General features: G+C 43.3%; 1 protein-coding gene across 1 annotated transcript in view; it reads right to left on the reverse strand.

Annotated features, from left to right (window-relative positions):
• The window catches only part of bcr (BCR activator of RhoGEF and GTPase), a 68260-nt gene that overhangs the window by 1191 nt on the left and 47317 nt on the right, over positions 1–19752 (reverse strand). Inside the window, exons 6-23 of the mRNA XM_068705874.1 lie at positions 17414–17521; positions 15703–15763; positions 15523–15575; positions 15069–15209; positions 8857–8978; positions 8290–8455; positions 7983–8102; positions 7570–7645; positions 7269–7373; positions 6447–6521; positions 5914–6011; positions 4982–5113; positions 2602–2661; positions 2198–2307; positions 1298–1437; positions 622–756; positions 426–531; positions 121–283 (exon numbers count right to left, since the gene is read on the reverse strand). Of these exons, the coding sequence (XP_068561975.1) occupies positions 121–283; positions 426–531; positions 622–756; positions 1298–1437; positions 2198–2307; positions 2602–2661; positions 4982–5113; positions 5914–6011; positions 6447–6521; positions 7269–7373; positions 7570–7645; positions 7983–8102; positions 8290–8455; positions 8857–8978; positions 15069–15209; positions 15523–15575; positions 15703–15763; positions 17414–17521 (1971 nt within the window). The remainder of the gene's footprint in view (positions 1–120; positions 284–425; positions 532–621; positions 757–1297; positions 1438–2197; positions 2308–2601; positions 2662–4981; positions 5114–5913; positions 6012–6446; positions 6522–7268; positions 7374–7569; positions 7646–7982; positions 8103–8289; positions 8456–8856; positions 8979–15068; positions 15210–15522; positions 15576–15702; positions 15764–17413; positions 17522–19752) is intronic.

A 19752-nucleotide genomic window follows, 5' to 3' on the forward strand; every position in this document is an offset into this window, starting at 1 on the left:
AGAAAAACGGGAGAAAGACAAATGAGGTTCTGGTTGCTCCAGCTTGCAGTTAGCGGAGCAACTTTTTCTGAAAAAGCTTCACAAAGACAAAAATGCCAGAAAAAGATCTTTATGGCGCACCTGCGCCATGACTTCCAGGGACCAGCTGTCCCCCATACTGATGGGCTGGGTGGGGTTAGCGGGGATCTTGCTGTCCTTCTCAGAAGGCCTCAGCAAGGTCGGCCCAAACACCGTCGCCAGGTTGTGGAGAGACATCTTGTTGATGCTTTCCTTCTCTGCCACCCTGAGGAGACAATGACAGACAAGTCCATTAGTGGCGTGGAGAGATCAGAGGAGCACATGGGGGTGACGTTGATGTGCAGTGATTGATCTGTGTGTATGTGGGCATCCCTCTCTACTTATGATGCAAGCATGTGTGTGTTTACCTCTTCATGTGATCCAAGAGGAAAAGGAATGTGACCAGGTTGGGCTCAGGCAGGGACAGCAGTAAGTTCAACATACAGCTCTCTTTGGCAACACTATCAGATAGGGCTGCACAGAAAGGAAGGGAGATTTTACATGTACTACAAATGCAGGACTTTTACCTTGAACTACTGATAATTAGCTGTGTTTGTCACTTACTGATGCCGCCTGCAAAATTGGGGTAGAGGTCATCGGTAAAGAGCGGCTCTGGCAGCTCTCTGAAGTACAGCTTCAAGGTCCCAGCGATGGCATTGACGTCCATCTCACTCATCATCACCGACACATCTTTATGGTCTGCAGGAGAGAGAGAGACGAGAACAACATGAAGTCAGGAGGTTGCGGCCCCGCCCCCCCTTAAAGGAAGGTGATAAGTCTTGGAAACACCTCGGCACAAGCAGCAGTCTCCATGCGTCTTATTTTTCATCAGAATTACAGTTAAGTACACACACTCGACACAAGATACATTCAAAAATAGCACACACACACACACACACACACACACACACACACACACACACACACACACAAAATGCAAATGCAAGGTCATACGGAATTAGTTCACACGTCTGGTTAATTGTTTGACATCAGAGAAAACGCCTCGTGTTAACTCACAGTCAGACTCACAGAACAATGATCACCTGATCAACAGAAACAGAAAGATTAGAAAAAGGGTTTCCTTCGGGTGACGGTCAATAAATCTTCTCAGCCACCTTTCCTAGAAATGCACAGCAGTTACACTTTTATAACCTTACAGGGTGACGGCAGTACGAGTTAAATCAAAGAGATTTGTTCTTCATCTCCACACCTACTGTGTGCAGATGAAGGGTGTACTCACTGGTGTCAAAGGCGGTCTTCAAGGCCTGAATGTCAGTGGCCACTCCTGATACTCTGTAGATGCCCACCTCCTCCATACCCCTCCTTTCAATCTCCTCTAGGCACTGCCGGACAATGTAGGGCACCTTGGAGCGCTCTCTCCTAGATGGAGACAAACATGAATGATTATGTTATGATTTACATTAAGTGGAACACTGAACAGCATAAATACTGAATAAATCACGAGGCACTTAACGTTTTGTTTTATTGAGGAAAAAAAAAGGGGAAATTGAACCCGGCTGTGGTTTGCATTGTTATGACTACTTGAGGGGCCAGTTATGCCTCTGGCTCTTTGCTTGTGTTTATGTTTAAATTATTTATCTGCAGCACTAATTGATTTTTTTTTTGCTGGTAAATCTAGTTAACCCACTTGTAATTCATCAGCAGCAACAATGGCCACAAACACAACACACTGAGGCTTCTACTACAGCTGCAGATGAAGTGTTTACAGAGAGCCTGCTACTGTCTAGGATAAGAATGAGACATGTGGCAGTCTGCACAGGGGAGAAGGTGGATTTGTTAATGCTGAAGAGAAGGTCCTCAGGACAAACATTCATCCAACTGGAGATGGCAGCTAGGCAAACATTGGCGAGTGCTCTAACCTTTTGTGTCAACATTGAACCCTCAGCATAACATTGTAGGATGTGAGTAAAGAAACAAAACTATTAGCACAGAGAATGCAGAGAAGAAGAGGAGGCCTGGAATCGAGCCCTGAGGAACGCCATTAACAAATACAAATGTGCCCTGATAGACCGACACTAGACCAATGGATGCAAGGAGAACAGTTTGGGGTTTAACAGCACAGGTGATCAGATGGTTACTCATGATCAGGCAGCATCTGTGTGTTTGAACGTCAACTCACCTGGTCACTGTGGAGATCTTGACACCAAACACACCCATGGGTTTCCGTGAGGGCATCCTCTTCAGGCTGAACTCTCGGCTGGTGAACTTCATGGACAGTTTAACCTCGATCTGACACGGGGAAAAAAAAGGGCTTGAAGTTGAAACAGGTTTACAAGCCTGACATCCATCTGCAATGGCTTTCCATGATCTGGAGGAAATCCTGCCATGTTAAACGCCAGATGTAGACTTCACAGAGATATCAACTACATCCTGGAGAAATTGTTTCAAATAGTCCAAATAGTAATGTAAGGCTGCATTGGAGCTACATAACAGGGACACCTATTATGAGTATTTAGAGAAACTAGATAGCTTTTGAAATGCTTGGGGAGGAAATAGAGGAAAAAGTAGAATCTATCTACTCACCCCATTCATGGGAATAACTGTTCTCTGCCAGTCTTTGCCTTGGAGAGTCGGAGGGTCGAGCTGGTGGAGATGACACAAAAGGAGAAAACATGTTAGCATATATTAAGGGACATTATATTTGAGCTACAGAGGTATTTCATAACATCCACACAGCTGATGCTTTTAGATCATCATTAGCGATTCGCTATTCAAATGCTTAAGATTGTGACTTTTACTTGTAATGGAGTTTTTCTACATTGTTGCATTGGAAGTAAAACGTCTTCCACCACTACCCATGCGTTTGTTAGATATGTACAACATTAAGGAGGTCTAGAGGCCACGGACTTGTAATAAAGTTAAAGTAGCATAAAGTTATAATTGCATCAACAGTACAAATCTTCCCTTTATCTTAGTGGAATGTTTTCAAAGGTGGTTTTGTTGTACGGTACGTCACTTTATTGTATTCTCATAAATATGATAAACAAATCTAGCTTGTTCAAAGAGACTAAATTCACACAAAAACGTGCACAAAAACCACTCAGATCTGCAGAGACATGCCATCTGGGGCAATACAATCTGAGTACACACACACAGATCTAACACAACCCAATAAACATACACACAGTATACTGTATGTTGAATGTTTAGCTAAGCCTCTTGAGTGAGCAAAGCTGGATCATGTTTCTCATAACTGAATCTTTCACTGCTGAGAGTGCTCTTCTGAGCCGTTTATCTACAAAGAATTACATTGCATGAAATAACAGCGCAGCTCCTGTTTTTGCTTCCTAATAAAAATGTTTTAACGCTCAAGTTTTTGGCCAACAAATACGATTTTATCTCAGCCTTTATCGGTCGATGGTGCTGTGCTGTTGAACAACATTTCCAATAAATCACAGATCTGTAAAACTACACCGTGTTTAATGCTGACGTGAAGCAAACAGTATGAGCTGAGACAATACGTTTTGGCTGATTATGCATAGAGAATGAAGAGAAATAAACATTTAAATTGCACTATATTTACATGCTGTTTGGCTACCAGCCTATCTAGTAAGATATAATGGTTATTTTATTATATTCTAAACATTCATTCGGTTGGTAAACCACTAAAACTGATCAGTAATCTGTGGGAAATAAACAGCCACTGTGGCTTCTGCTGAGGACAGGAGCGGCAGTTTCTTGCCCTGGATTTATGAAAATCCTGCTGAGCGACTTTCTCACCACTCTGGGTGGTTTGTTTTGAATGACATCATCTGTCAAGATGTGGCGCTGTGACAGGATTACCAGAGGAACCACTAGGTGGAGCATGTGACTGTGATTCACCGCTGGCAGTGAGGCTGCTGCAATTTGAACAAAGTGTGAAAGATACAGGCTGCTCAAAATGAATACTGATACTATAACATGAGGCTGATATTTCATTCTTCTATGACTGGTTCATTTTAATATCACATGTATAAAGAGGGACTCTCATTTGTATTTTTCTAGTGGTTTTGTATTTTCTTCAGTTTTTCTTGCTTTTTGTTTCTCAGTTCCTTTGAGAAAAACACCAAATAAGACGCAGAGTTAAGATCCATTTGTGTGTTTTTGTGGGTGTGAGTTCAAACAATGTTCAGAGATGCATTATCTCACACACAAAGACAAACACAAACACCCGCCCTGCTGTGGGTGGAGGAGCAAGAGAAGCACGTTTTTGAGAGGCGGTGAATCAACGACGAGACTCGTTGTTTCCGACAAAATCTCTCCGTCTGTCTGCTTCGCTCGCTCTCTCTCTCTCTCTCTCTCTCTCTCTCCTGTATCTTTGCTTTCTCTCTGTTGATCTCCTGAGTGACACTTGCCATTATCCTGCAAGGCTGGCGTCGTCTTGGCAACCTAATCTCACCTGCCATCTAGACCTGCTATTAACCTGCGATCAGCCAGTCTCACAGTATCTCTGTTGTTTCATTTTTTTTTGCCGTTTTATCAGAGTTTTGGGCACTTTTGAATGAACGGAGCAGCTGATAGTATCGACGTCATTTCCACACGTGCAGGATGGCATTGCTGTTACTCAATAGCCGTTGCAGACTCTGGACTGTGAGCGACGCTTTGAACAGCTTAGCCTGGCAGCACAGCGATAGATAGCTCAACGGCATGAAAATGAAAGCTTCGTGTCATTCTATCAAAAATGATGCACATCCTCTGAACGGCGATTTCTCTCCATATAACCAACCGCCACCCACCCATAACATATTAGGGTAATTAATCTAATCAGCAATTTTTACATCATGCTCAGTTTAAGTGGCTCACTGAGCAATAATATGGATTTCATGCTCTGTGGCAGTGGTGGTGACATAACTGCGTATCAGTAATGAGTCATGTTGGGTCTGCTGAATGTGGGGGGGGGGGGGGAGGTGACGTCATGTCATACCGGGATCTGTCCTTTCCCCATGATGCGGTCTGTGCTCTCTCCATCCTCTTTGTTCTGCTTGGTCTTGTTGTAGCACTTCTCATAGCAGAGCAGCCTCAGGGTCTGAGAGCCCTCCAGCTCAATCTCAAACTCCTTAGGGGAAGAAGAAGAAGATGGTTTTAGGGAGATTAGATTTCATTCAAGGACAATGACAACAATGGAGACGGTAATAACAACAAGAATGACAATATATAAAAATCTGCATCCACCCTGCATCTTAATTCATACATCCCACCACACAGCTGACCAACATTCCCTGTAATTATGCACAGGGGCACTCTGCATATGTTTTGCACGTCGTTCCGGGGCCCACACTGTGTTGGTTCACTTAACATTTGGAGAGATGTGAGTCATCACCAGCAGCTCCTCATTAGCTGATATTATTTCCACTTTGCTGAGCAAAATCCTCAAAGAGTCTTTGGGTCCACGATGGAAAAAAAAAGAAAGAAAAGAAATTGTGCCGCCGATGAACCGATCCACTGATTGTGTCTCAAAGCTCTCCTCTGCCCTGCTAACCTCCAACATCCAGCTGTGCCATCAATGCAGTCGTGTTCGTATATATATATATATATGTACGTCTGCTTGCATGCGCACAGAATGCGCACACGTGTGGTTTTGTTACATGTTCGCAGGGGCTTACTCGAAGATGGCCAGCTGACTGCTGATTACAGGACCAGATGTTAGATACATAGCAGGCCGCACAAACTCTACCAAGAAGTAAATGCGCATGAAAAAAAAAAAATTCCATCATTAACTTTGGAAGGCCTGTAGGTTGCAACGTAGACGTTACAGTGTATTTCAGCATTGACTCATCACCCGACCCCTCTATTATGTACAAAGACTCTGCAGGGACATGTCCTTCCAAGCGGAACATGTGCGGTACAGTCTCTCACCTCGTTCCATTTGGGTTCAGTAGTGTATCGATACACTCTCGTCTTGGCTTTGCTTGAAAAGAAGCCAAAGGAATCCACCTCCAATGTGCAGTAGAGATCTGGCAGAGAGGGGAGTGTTGAAAACATATGACATTCATATGGCTACTGAATTGTTATTCGTGGATGCATTACAGTAACAATTGAACTGGCTAAATGTTATCACCAGAAAGCGAAATAGGAATAAGTCACGATTAATTTGTCCAAATGTTTTGCGACTCAGTAAATATACCAAAATGACAATTTAAAAAAATGTCAATTCCTACAAATTAAACCCAAATCTAAGTAGTGAAACTTGAAAGATGAACCTAAAGTAAAGTCTGAGGGAAATGCGTACTTCTAAAAGCCTCCACCAGACCCCCCCCCCCCCCCCCCGTAAAATGCAGTTTTCCACTGCACAGTGGTCAAATTAAAGTTGAGCTTTCTCAGTAACTCATTTTGTCTGATTATATGTATTTTCTGTTGTGTGCATGAAGGCTAAAGGTGCCGTGACTCACTCAAGCTCTGTTTGAGGCCGGAGGCAGAGTGGACGATTACATTCAGGAACCCGTGGAGGCCGGGGGATTCATCCTCTGGAAAAACAGTCAGGAGAAGAAAAAAAAGACAGCGAGAGGGGGATTATAAAAGCATGCAGATCTCTGTTTGTTTTGGAGCAGAATCAGACATGGAAGGAAGGGATAAAATAAAACAGCCGTGGACAGCATAAAAAACACGTGGCTCAAACCTCTGTGCACTTTTTGTCCTCATCTGAATCACAACTATCATTAATCAAAAACATTTCTTTCCAGGACAATTTTCCGGCCATTTTAACAGAGCTGCCATACAAGACATGTATGCAGAAAAAGAATATAATGTGTAAGCACACCTCTATACAGACACTACCTACACTAAATCAAATAATTATGTAGCATTTGAATTAAAAAGACCAATAGCTGATCCCTCACAAATTGTTTTTTGCAAGTATCTATAATGCATTTTAAACATTACATGATTATACTACATATAATATATGCTTATAATGTTTTTTAAAAAGATTATACTGTACTACAACTATGGGAAATATAATACACTATGATCCTTGTCAATGAATGATCAGCAATTATGAAGTATTGATCTTATAAGTCATTATAAAAATGCTTTATAATGTTTTATGATGATCGTTATGAGGCAATATGTATATTTTAGGTTGCTTATTACTTTAATTATACAGCGCTAGAAGCAGAATATAATGCATTACAGGTGTGTTTGTAATGCATTATAGACCTGAGTTTCATAGAAAGTGTCACCACAACTTTCACAAGTGAACAATAGTAGCTTACCTTCTTTGTTGATGCTAAGTGGAATGTGGTGGACAGTCTGCAGTTTGACACAGGAGTTGGTCAACATCTGCAGCTCCATGGAAGTCAAGGAGGAAGTTTTCAAACCTTGAGGGACGACAATAAACGTAGACCGTAAATTACACTGCATACAATGACCAACAACCTTGTGAAGGAGACAGAGAGACCAGGAGGACGTACATGTATCCACACTGAGCCTCAACGTTTCATGTAAAGTGTCTTGGATGTTCTTCGCAGAGAAGAAGAAGACGTCGTCTGACAGGACATTTAATAGGACACTTACATTTCTTCTGCTGTTCCTTCATTATCTCCCTCCACTCTGCACGTTCATAGTCAGACGAAATCAGGAAACTGTAACCCTGAGCACAAACACATACACAAGATGGCTGTTATTACCTTAACGATTAATGTGCGGAGAGGCAGATTAAAAGGAAACGTGTCAGTTGTGCAAACATACAATATCAACATTCAAACTCGTGAATCTGCCTCCAGCTGGCTTTAACAGATGGAAGATATCACACAGAAACTGATACAAGAAAGTCCAAGTATGATAAGCTAGGGGATATTGTGCTTCATGGGAATGAAGCGGAGGACGGCAAAAAATGCAGTAAAATGAGAAGAGCAGATGAAATCTGGAGAAGGAGAGCGTACGGGGAGCAGTGGGAGGACGGGGATGAACTTGGAGAGTGTTATCACCTTGCCGTTCTTGTTGTAGACCCTGATGGGGAGGCTCGGAGACGTCAACAGGAGCAGAGACTCCTGTTCAGACAGCTTCTTCCTCAGACGGTCAATGACCTTTGAACCTTTGTTGCCTCTCTGAAATCACAGCAGTGAAAACGTTTGACTGTGTTTCTGCGTTACCTTGATCACCTTGTATTAGAAAAATGTTGTATCCAATAAGTTGCATGAAACACTTTAATAATCCCAAAGGCCAAACTTCAAATTTCAAATGTCAAGACTTTTTTTTTTTCGTTTTTGCAAAACAAGCGTTCATCGACGCTACCTTCTCTCTCTGAATCTCACTGCGGAGGTGTGAGATCTTGACCTTCATGGCGTCAAGCTCTTCGTCGGGGACCTGGGGGATGGTAAGGGGCTCGGTCTCCTCGGGGCCCTGGAAGGTCAGCTCAGTCAGCGGAATGTACCACTTACTGTCGTACTGTTGGTTTTTACTGTGTTGGGAAGAGGAGAGGAACAAAAGAGAAGGGATGGATGGTGAAGGGTGGGTAAAGAAGATGGATGTGAAGGAGGAGTCGATTGATAAGGATGGATCAAAGATGTGGATGAATGGGGGGAGGAGACAGTGGGAAAGGGGAGGAGACATTTTTTTATTTGACAACAATTAAGAAGCAGGATAACTGTGATTATGAAAAAAGTCCAATATAGAAATCTTGTGTAACTGAGATCTCATTAATTATGGGATTTTAACCGAAGAAAGAAATGATTGACTCACGATTTGAGATAATCCAACCATCTTCTGCACTACCAAACTACTGCAATGCTGGTAATCTATGTATTTTCACTACGGCTGCTAAGATACAAAAAAAACAAAACCATTTGCAACGTTTCTTACCCTCCGATCTGTTTCTTCAGCTTGGCGCAGAGCAGCAGATCAGTGAAGAGGAAGACATGCCGCAGCTTCCTGGCGCCCTCCACCAGCTCCACCATGAAACTGTCCCTCAGAAGCTGACGGCTCTGTGACGACAACAAACAACAGCGGTTGGTCAGTAACACCGCTGCAACTTGTGCACAGGAAACAGTTAGTTTGCAGAGCCTCTTTGTGCTGCATCCCAACGCTGTATTCCTTCTCCTCTCTTTTACCAGCAAGACAAAGAACAGAGTGGAGGCGAGGAGGGAGCCGGGGAGACTAGATTTAAGTTTCTCTTGGCGCTCCTTCATGAAAAATGTCCGGTTTACCTAATCATCCGTGACAAAGCTCATGTGCAACCTACTAATGTTCATTAAATACGAACCAAGTCATTACCTCAAAAAGTGTGGAGGGTCTTGCATTCATTTGCATTAATTACACTAATCACCTGGTAAATGCTTTTGTCATATCTTGGTATGATAATCCAGGTTGTAGAGGAATGAATGAGGTAAAGGCAGACCGGGAATCGCTGATGTCAGACTATGTAATGAGATGTGTAATACTGTCATTTGCCAAAAGGGGACAGTGATGTCATTTTCCAAGTAAGAAAACACATTTGGACTTGGAACAATAAAACACGGAGCAGAGAAATGCCAAACCACAACTCAGTAGTAAACGAGCCACCTTCACGAGCTCAGAAGCCTGGTCTGACTTGTGGTGCGGAGTACAAACGGTCGGGCAGGGGAGGCTTACTGTTAAAAATAACCTAATAATACAATAAAATGTTGTATTTTAACAAAGCAAACAAAGCAGGTAGGACCTAGTGGGGGGAGTGACCTCGTGAATACACAATATAGTACATTTTTTCCCTTGCTTTTGTTCTTTTGACTGCACAAATGATAATTTGTGAAAACAGATCAATTTTCAAGAGTCAAAAATGTGTGTTTTTGACATTTGAAAAAGTGTCTGCTTTAATTCTGATTAGTCTGCAAGTTTCAAGCGGATTTCACCCACGTTGACTTGGACCTATCTATCCGAACCGATATTTTGTTTTAATTACAAATGCATTTAGTTCGAACAAACAAATAATTAAATTCATCGTTAAACATTACAGAGTAGGCGCTGCTAGAGGACAACACCTGAGGACCAGAATGGCAGCTAATGGGCAACATAACATTACCAATATGCAGAAATAAGAGGTTTTACAGTCCATCTACTGCTGCTACAAGCCAAGCAAATCAGAGAGTACAGTTGTCCACCATTTGCCACAGTTAATGCATGTTTTACATTATAAACAAAATCTCTTTTCTTCACAGGGCTTCCTATTCACTTCCATGTTGTTCCAGGGGCCACAGCAGCACCCCGCCTAGCCAACCTTACATCAACTGGCCCTGGCAGTAAGGCCTGACATCACACTTGTTCAGAACCAATCACATCCCTATCTTCATCTTTGTGCCCTCCCCGCTCCTGCCCTCTTCCTCCTCCCACCTCCATCACGGCCACACGGCAGCAGAACACACTGGAGTGGAGCTGATGCTTGTGTAGGAGAGGTTTATGTGCTTACAAAACCCGACCGGACATCCGCTGGCAAAGGACCACGCCGTGTCAGTCGGTGTTAAGGCCTGCGCTTGATGGAGAGGGTGAAGTGGGGGTGACAAAAGACAGAGTGAGCCTGAGAGTATGTCAAAAGGAAAAGTAAGTGGCTCAAGGAGAATGGAGAGAAGGAGAAAGCAGCACGAAGTCAGGAAAGAGACAGAGCAGCTCTGGGATACGTGTCACGCCGCAGTTTCCTACTGTACTGATACCAAAACCATGTGACAGCCCCCACTGCGGTGATCTATTGTTGAGGCGTTTCTTCCTGCACATGCACTTGCATGCACACATGAAGATGCTGCAGCAGATTACAACCATGTTCTGATCCACAAAATAAGCATTTAATTGAAGTCTAATTCCCACTGGTGGATGTAATTATTCATTACCATCTAGATAATGAAGTCCGCGATGATGACGACCTGTGATAGATGATTTAGCTTCTGTCTATTTGGCATATTTCTCTAATGGCAACTGTGATGCTGTGATCTGTCAGACCGCACACAACAATCTAATTTCCGGTTCCAGGTTGTGTTGTAATGCAGACTGAGGTATGATGAAATGGCTCTTTATAAAGAGCCTCTGGTAGATATATTTACTGTAAAATCCATCATTCAGTCTCCATCTTTGGGTTTTGGGACTTTGATGCCACAAGGATGGCACATCTATGAAGTGATCCCACATGCAATGTAATCTCCTGAGGATATTATCTCGCTAGAATATAAATCAAGGCTCTGTCTTGCCTTACTTCTATCAGTCTGCATGCTGTCATGCTGGTCTATATTTAGGTCGAGTACAGTTAGTTAGAATGAAACATTGGTCACAATGTGCCGCTTGTTTTTGTCATGTTACTCAAATACAACATTAGGAATGAGGCACACTGGAGCTCATGCTATACTGTGAAGCTATACATGTATATGAAAAGCACCAATTCACCGTCAATGCACCGCACACCATCGCTCTGATCCTGTAATGTGATCGCGGATTTAAAGTTTAAAGGGCATTTAATCCACTGCCAATTACATTCAGCAGATTAAACTTCCATATGTAAGATATATATATATATATATATATATATATATATATATATATATATATATATATATATATATATATATATATATATATATATAGAGAGAGAGAGAGAGAGAGAGAGAGAGAGAGAGAGAGAGAGAGAGACTCCACAGCCAGAGCAGCTCCGTTAGGCACAGCAGAGCTTTGAGCTGAATGCTGACGTTAGCATGCTAACATGCACATGATTACAACGTCAAAGTGTAGATTGTAATGTTTGTTAGAATGCTGACATGTACTAATTAGCAAGTAGCCTACAGCTGAGGCTGATAGGAATGGCATTTGTTTTGCAGATATTTGGTCAGTATTGGAAAAACCTACAGCTGTGACGTTGGGTGTGGCCAGATGTTCGAGAGACTTACAGTATACCTTTCATCCCACAGAGGCCAGTGCAGCTATGTTCTTCCTCCTTCAAAGATCTAGTTTGTATTTCATCTTAATTTTTTTCTTTTCTTCTATGGATGGTAATCGGAGAAGACAACACAAATTCTGTTTGTTGAACAGAAAGCACAAAAGCTTAAGAAGGATTACTGTACACAAAGCGCCCTAACTGACAAACTAGAAACGCTGACTCATGCTCATCTCACGACAGAGAGAGACAATAAAGGGAGGGATAACAGCTTGATTAGGGATGAACGGGCTTCAAACTGTGGAAGGGAATCATTTGAAGGTATAAAGCAAGACTGGACATTAGAATACTGCAACACGAAAGCATCTGCTTTCCCTGCACAATGAAACATGGCGTTAAAAACCCTTCACAAAGGTTTTGACTCCATCAAATCAGAACGAATGTGTTATGAATAGAAATTTCTGAATCAGATGCTGTAGAGAAAAAAAAATCTCCAACAATAATAGCTTAAATAATGCTGTTCTCATGAGTTATGTTATTATTCACTGAATGCCCGCAGATATTTTTTTTTCCCCCCTTGATTAATAATGGTTCATATTTTCCTCTTCGAATGCAGACACACATTCCAGTTTCTACATCAGTAATCTGATAAATATAAAAATGTGCTTTGCTCTGCTACTGCGGGGGGGGGGGGGGGGAGAGACATCCTTAACAAATCAGCTGTCTCAGCGCATCAGATGACATTTTTCACAATATTAATACAGCCAGTAGGAGAAATTTGACTTTCTCTATTTCTCATAATAGCTGACCGCAACATCAGCAGCAGCAACGCTGAAGAAGAGCGACGTGAGGCAGAGCGAGCTGACGGCACACAACGCAGATTAAATATTGACCATCTCTTGGAGGAGCCTCGCTGAGAGCGTGAGCGCGAGTAATGGCATGAATTTACCAAAGATCCATGTTTATTTTTAGAAGACACGCTTGAAGGGTTTCCTCTGCGCTTGTGTGTTTTGCTGTTGTGTACAGTGTGTGTGTGTGTGTGTGTGTGTGTGTGTAAAACAATGTGTGTATACGGAGGGGCCAGTTTGTGTTATGGTAGAGTGAAGGACAGACACACAGACACTTGAAAGTGGTTGGCATTTCTGCCCGAAACACACACACACGCACGCACGCACGCACGCACGCACGCACGCACGCACGCACGCACGCACGCACGCACGCACGCACACACGCACACACACACACACACACACACACACACAGGAGCACATCTTTCCCACAGTAAAACAAAGCGGAGCGAGGAGGTGAATTGAGATTTAGGCAGCGCCATCATTTGCATTTTAATTAAGCAGCTTCTGTTTGTCCCCTCCCCTCTTCTGGCTGGGCCATGGCCTCTGGGGGCCACTTGTGCTGCTCTCGCATGCCTCCACTAAACAAACTACAGGTTACTCACTACCGCGCACACATGGAGGGTAAGAGTGACACTTCAGCGCTCCCTGAATCCTCTTCATTTCCGGTCGCATTATAATGGCCTCTGAACACTGGTGCTATCTGAACTTTTTTGCCTCTTCCAATCGGCAACTGCAGCAACTAAATGTTGCCCACACACCGTTAAACCTTCAGTGTTAACTCTGAAAACGACAGGTGATGTGCAGCCAAACAACTCAGAAGATGTGTGAGCCCAGTGTCGCTACCGATCGCTAAGGCTAGCAACCTACCGTAAAAATTAAATGAATGTAATTTTGCCGACACAATTCCGGCGTTCGTCAAATTTGTGTCGACAAAACATGAGTAAAGAATAATGAGGGCAAGCCTCAGTCCCCTTTGGACATCTGAAGGCACAAAAAAAAAAAAAGAACTGTTATCAACGCTGTGATGATGTTAATGTTCACAGACATCGTGAAGAGGTCAGAGAACAGATTCAGCTTCAGCAGAGCGACAATTTAAGAGGGTGAGGGTGCGCTGACTCGGTAGATCAAATCATTTGATCGTTTTATGGAATTACAGATATTGAAACATTGCGAACACATCTTCTCTACTGGAAGTGATTCAAGTTTTATTTTTGGCTAAAGCTATCACTTAATTTACACATTAATCCTCTACATTAAATGCAAGACATCATCGCCTCAACTTTCCAGGTAACCACAGTCTTTTGAAGCGAGTTATATGTTGCAGCTCAGTTGCCGAAATGTGGACAAAACCCTCAGGCATATTATATACTCTAAGGTACGATTTAATGAGCTCCATCGATTTCCATGCGCTGCTTTCATGTATCCATAATAAATATTTGATGACTGGTGTGGAGGTCTGGACGAACTGGGATGGAACTGGAGCCTGCGGGGATGGGAGGGGAAGTGTGTGTGTGTCCGTGTGTGTGTGTGTGTGTGTGTGTGTGTGTGCGTGTTTAAAGAGAAAGAGAGCGAGTGAATGGAACAGAGAACAGGAATGTGTGAATGTGTGTGTGTGTGTGTGTGTGTGTGTGTGTGGGGGGGGGGGGTAATGACCCCACTGTGAGCAGAGGGAGGAGCCGTCACGGCCTTTTCACTCGTTCGCTCCCACCCTCCATTTATGAATAATTAACTTGGAATCTGCCAGTCAGAGTGGACCGATGGCTCATTACAAGGCATAATGTACGGCAGAGTCACGCAAGCTATCAATCAAGAGGCGTCCATTCATGTGCGGCAAGTCATCTCCGGGGATGACAGAGACAGCGAGGGGGGGGTGGGGGGGGGGGTGTAGGTTGTGGGTGTGCATGTTTGCGTTAGGGGAGATGGAGGGATGGAGAAGAGAGACACAGAGCAAACACAGAATCACCCCTCAAGTAGGCAACCCTGGTATGACCATATAAGGACATGGGCTCTGCTTTAGGCTGCAGATTGGCGGCTCCTGTACACTCATTCGGCAAAGACTTCATGGGTATTGAGAGGGCGGAGTTATGACATCACCATGCTCAGCGTCGGAGCTGGGAAGAGTTGAACTGATGATAGAAATGACGATTGTCTGGAGGGCGGGTTGTATCACATTTGAGTCTTACTTTTGTTGAAACAGTTAATCAAATGTATTACAAGGGACGGTCTGTATGAATCAGACATTGATGCTTATTATTATTTGCTCCATTTCATAGTCATGATTTCAGAGATGCATTAAAACAAGTCATCAGCTGTTCGGTAAATCTCTGAAGGCTCACCTCTCCCTTCTTGACGGTCATAGACTGGCGTCGGGGCGTCGTCTCCTCATTGATGCTGGACAGGAAGTTCTGGGAGATCCGCAGGGCGTCCTGCAGAAGCGGGTGGTCCGGGTGGCTGGTGGGCGTGTGTTTGAGCAAGTCCTGGAGTACAGCGGGTATATGGAGAAATATTAATTTAGTCAAAACAAGGTTTGTGCATAATAAACACAACTTGGGTCGGGTACTGATGGAGAAACTGTTTTATAGATGGTGAGACAGCAGATTTGTAAGAAATACCTGAAATAAAAAAACAATTACATTTTACTTTCTGACAACGTAAAGGCAACGTTTAGTCCTCATTTGATTTGGTTTGATTTAGATTAAACTTTTAAGCAATAGAGGCAATTACTAGAACATTTCAGATCTTCAATTAGTGACATCATTAAGATGTGCTTCAGCTCTCACTCTTACTTACATGCAGTACCAATGTGCTGCGGGTCACTCGGTCCACTGGTTTATACAGCAACGCTGTGCATGGTAGAAGGAGAGAAACCAGATTGACTTGTTTTTATTTGTCTTCTGAATTCCTGTAATATGCTTTATGTATATAATTTAATGGATAGCATTGAGTAAAAACTAGCATGATGTGGCGGACCTTCTAGAGAGTTCTTGGCTGTCTGGTCCTTTGAGTCCTTTGGGCTCCTCACCTTCAGGTTCTGTTTGGAGACAAAATTTCGGTCGAGGAAAACCCTTTTAAAAAAGACCTTTAAAAAACCGTTCAGTGCAGTTAATCCATATGAAAACATAGCGAGGTTATTATCCTTGCTCAAGCACTGAGGTCATCCGTTTCCAAATTAATTATGCCATCCTCAGCAGCATTTCCCCTCACCAGCTTGCTCAAATGGCTCGGAGTCACGCATCATTACTTTGGCCATTAACAACCCTCGATGATGAATCCCCCATCCTGCATGTAGACACCAGCCTCAACGCTAACCGGTAGGCCTCATAAAACACTGACGAAGACCGATGCTACTACTTGAAAAATGAAGACAGAATATGTACAAAAAAAGAGCTCAAAAGACTTAGCCAGCGGTGTACATTTGCTTCGTATTAAAATAGATACGTTGGTTAAATAAGCCTGCTGCACTGAGTAACATTTAAAGTGATGAAACCTTCTTTTTAAAGGCTGCATCGGAACCCGTTTCTGTAGCTGCTGGACAAACAGAATAAAAATCCAAAATGGATGAAGAGAGCTGTAATATCACTTCCACAGTTCCCAGCCTCATTAGATTGGTTGAATATAGCACCGCTAGGAATGTAGATATGTTTAAAATCAGCCTGCAGAACTAGATTTGAGGCATGAGCATGAGTGTTTTTAAATATAGTATGCCTATGATAAAATAAAGCTGTTGGAACTTGTATAGGGAAAATATAAATATACAAATTTATTATGCTGTCACTGCTCATATTTACGATCTGTGACGGTGATACTGAGCTCAGCTGTTTCCTTGTCAGTAATGAGAATGAGATCAAGCAGCTATCCTCTGCACTGTCCACCATTTAACTGATACACACACACACGTGTTACTGATACACACACACACACACACACACACACACACACACACACACACACACACACACACACACACACACACACACACACATAAAAAAAATGCCTCTGGCTGCATTTCTATAGAAATATTGAGCAGAACATGCACAATTAAATGAAGGGAAGTGCTAAAAGCTGCGTGGGTGAATAATGGCAGAGCGTTTTGCAAGTACATTGCATCAGGGACAAAAACTGTTAAGCAGCTCTTAGAACAGCTCCTTTCCCTAATAACACATAATTTAACACTCTGCTGCAAGTCAGTTATCCTCTTTGTCATTTTTGTGTGACCAGACGACACCGCCTCTCTCTCTCACAAACTGTCCAGCTGCAACAAGTCTTTTTTGAAAATGAATATACAGCTACACAAGACCAAGTGTTTTGTGTTAAAATCCACAGGAACCACACTAGAGGTCGACTATGCTTTGTGAATTCGGAGAAAGAAAAGTTGCACGTAAACAAGAAAAGAGTACAGAATGAGGATATCTTGTATTATAGGCATGAATTATGGGACTACAACAAGCAATTAAGTGTAAGGTGATGGTGAAAATCCGATATCCGTAAAATGATCCGATGACTTAGAGATCACAGATTCAACTCCTGCAACAGCTCCGAGGTAGGAGCCAAACCAGTAACCACTTGCTTTTTGTCCAATTCTCTCCTCCACTTCTGCAGTATAGCTTTCAATAAAAAAAACAAAACACATTTCTATCCCTGCTTGGTGTTGTTATCCATTCTTTTCGTCCATCCTTCTTACCTCAGAGATTTCAGCAAACTGCGTGTTAGCCTGGCAGCACTTCTCCGCGGTCTCCACAGCCAGCTCGTAGTTGTCCACAAACGCTCGGTAGACTCCGAGCTGGCTGGCCTGATGGAGAGAGAGAGAGAGAGAGAGAGAGAGAGAGAGAGAGAGAGAAAAAAGGAAACAGAGGTTTTTAATTAACATATTAAGACATATTGATATGTTTTTTGGAAGAGCTTGTTTTGTGTTTTTGGCTCATATACAGGCAACACACTAATGAAGGAGACACATTAGAGAAACCAAACATTTGAACAGCCAGACAAATGGTCAGACTGTGTGTGACTTGCAGACAATGCAAACGAAACCACCAACAGAGGAAAGACACACCGGTCACAACAACAGCACGTAAACCACGGCGCACCTCGCAGCCGGGCCCGTCGCCCTGGCAACCAGCAAGGCCGGCACCGTGCAGGGGTGAGTAATTAATGATTGGTGTAACGGAGGCTATGAAAGCACATTTAGGAAGCGGGACGGCTGAGTAAAACTCCACCAAAACGCTGCCTGCCAGCGCCGCGATCCATCTCGACGGCGAACAAAAGGACAATCAATTCTCCCGAACAAAAGCCAGAGGAGGAACGAGTACAGTGGAGGTGGGTTTTGTGTGTTGAGAGTCACACACACACACACACACACACACACACACACACACACACACACACACACACACACACACACACACACACACACACACACACACCAAATACCCCAGAAAATCTCACCTGAGAGTACTGAACACATGAGTGTATTCAACATGAATTATTACCTTTAAAGACCATTATGACCCATCGCATTGCTCTATTTCAGACCTTTTAGCCCCATATAGGCCTGTGTGGAGCTTCAGTCATTTGGGCAAATTACTTTTGTCCCTTTCAGAAATCTGTAAGGACGGCACCGTGCTCATCGCTGAGATCTCGGACCGCGTCAACAAGGCTATGACGAAGGTCGACAAGGTGAGAAACAGGCAGTCAGATGATCTAAAACCACTTCATATGGAGGGGGAACTGAAAGTGAGGGCGCCCAAAAATGTATAATAATCCCAAATTGTGCAGGAAAACTCCTCATGCACAACTGTGGATACAGAACAGTAGGTCACAGCTGAAACAGGAAGTGGGTCTGTAAACTATAATGGATCTCTACAATAAACAGTTGTTTACCACCTGGTGTGATTGAATGCCCCATTACTGATGGGAATGATGGTTAAAAAAAAAAAGTACGAACCTTTAAAACTTGGGGGCACAGAGGCTTTACAGCCGTGAGCAACCTGCAGCCGTCTGGCCGAGTCAGTGCTTTCATTGTTGATTTCTGGCCTCGTGTGAAGAACTTTCTAATTAGATTAGAAATGGTCTAGAAATATAGGACTGCTACACATCTGTGAGTCAATCACTGTTATTGTCTCAAACTCTGCTTCCATCCTATTTTAAGGCCCTGACCTTTCTAACATGCCCTGATCTTTGCAGTCATGGGGGGGGGGGTTGTGAGATTCAATTCCGGCAGGAATGTGGAGTCACAAGTCTTCTAAACGTTGTCCACACTTGCCATGTTATCACTGCCAGTTACTATGTGTAAGTGAGTATGAAAATAGCAGCGAGCCACCATGAAAGAATCAAACGCACGACTGAAATAAGCAGCAAAATAGTTCCAAAATGGATCTACAATGCGTGCGCGTATATCCTACGCACTACGGCGGGAAGAAGAAAAGTGGAGGAAGGCGAGGAGAAAAGCAATTTTCACAATACTGCAATCCCGTGTCCTGCCCTGGGCCACACAATCTGCGCCACAGCGGAGGCCATTCAGAGCGTGACAGTTTGACTGTGGAGAGAGCAGAGAACCCGAATGTCTGGCAGCCACATCCACGTCGCCACGGAGGCTTATCGAGTGCGGGGCTGCAGCTACGGCGTCATAGCTAGAGAAGGACTTTGGGTGATGAAAGAATCTGCTTGGGTGTTTGGATTTCTCAGTCGGGGATTTGTCCTGTGAGAGAGTATGTGTGTGTAATCCACAGCGGAAAACAACATTAAGAAAACAGCCTCATGACAGACTACGGCCATTATACGAGAAGGCTGGATTCAGCCACTGGGTTTGCAACAGACGAGATATTTCCTTACACAGGGGTAAAGCGCTGTTTATTCCATAGTGATATGAAAAGACAGAGCGTAAGATCCTTTATTTGCTACAGCTTTTGGCAGCTCTATGTAACCAGGTGTTGTAAATCAAAAAATCGAACATGATTCGACATCTGCAAGGTCTATTTTATCACCTAGGAGTCATCCAGAAAACTGCAATTAAATTTGACAAAA

The sequence above is a fragment of the Cebidichthys violaceus genome, unplaced genomic scaffold (genome assembly GCF_023349555.1).
Source record: "Cebidichthys violaceus isolate CVI_PGR_0920_01 unplaced genomic scaffold, fCebVio1.0.p SCAF_12, whole genome shotgun sequence".
NCBI classification, from domain to species: Eukaryota; Metazoa; Chordata; class Actinopteri; order Perciformes; family Stichaeidae; genus Cebidichthys; species Cebidichthys violaceus.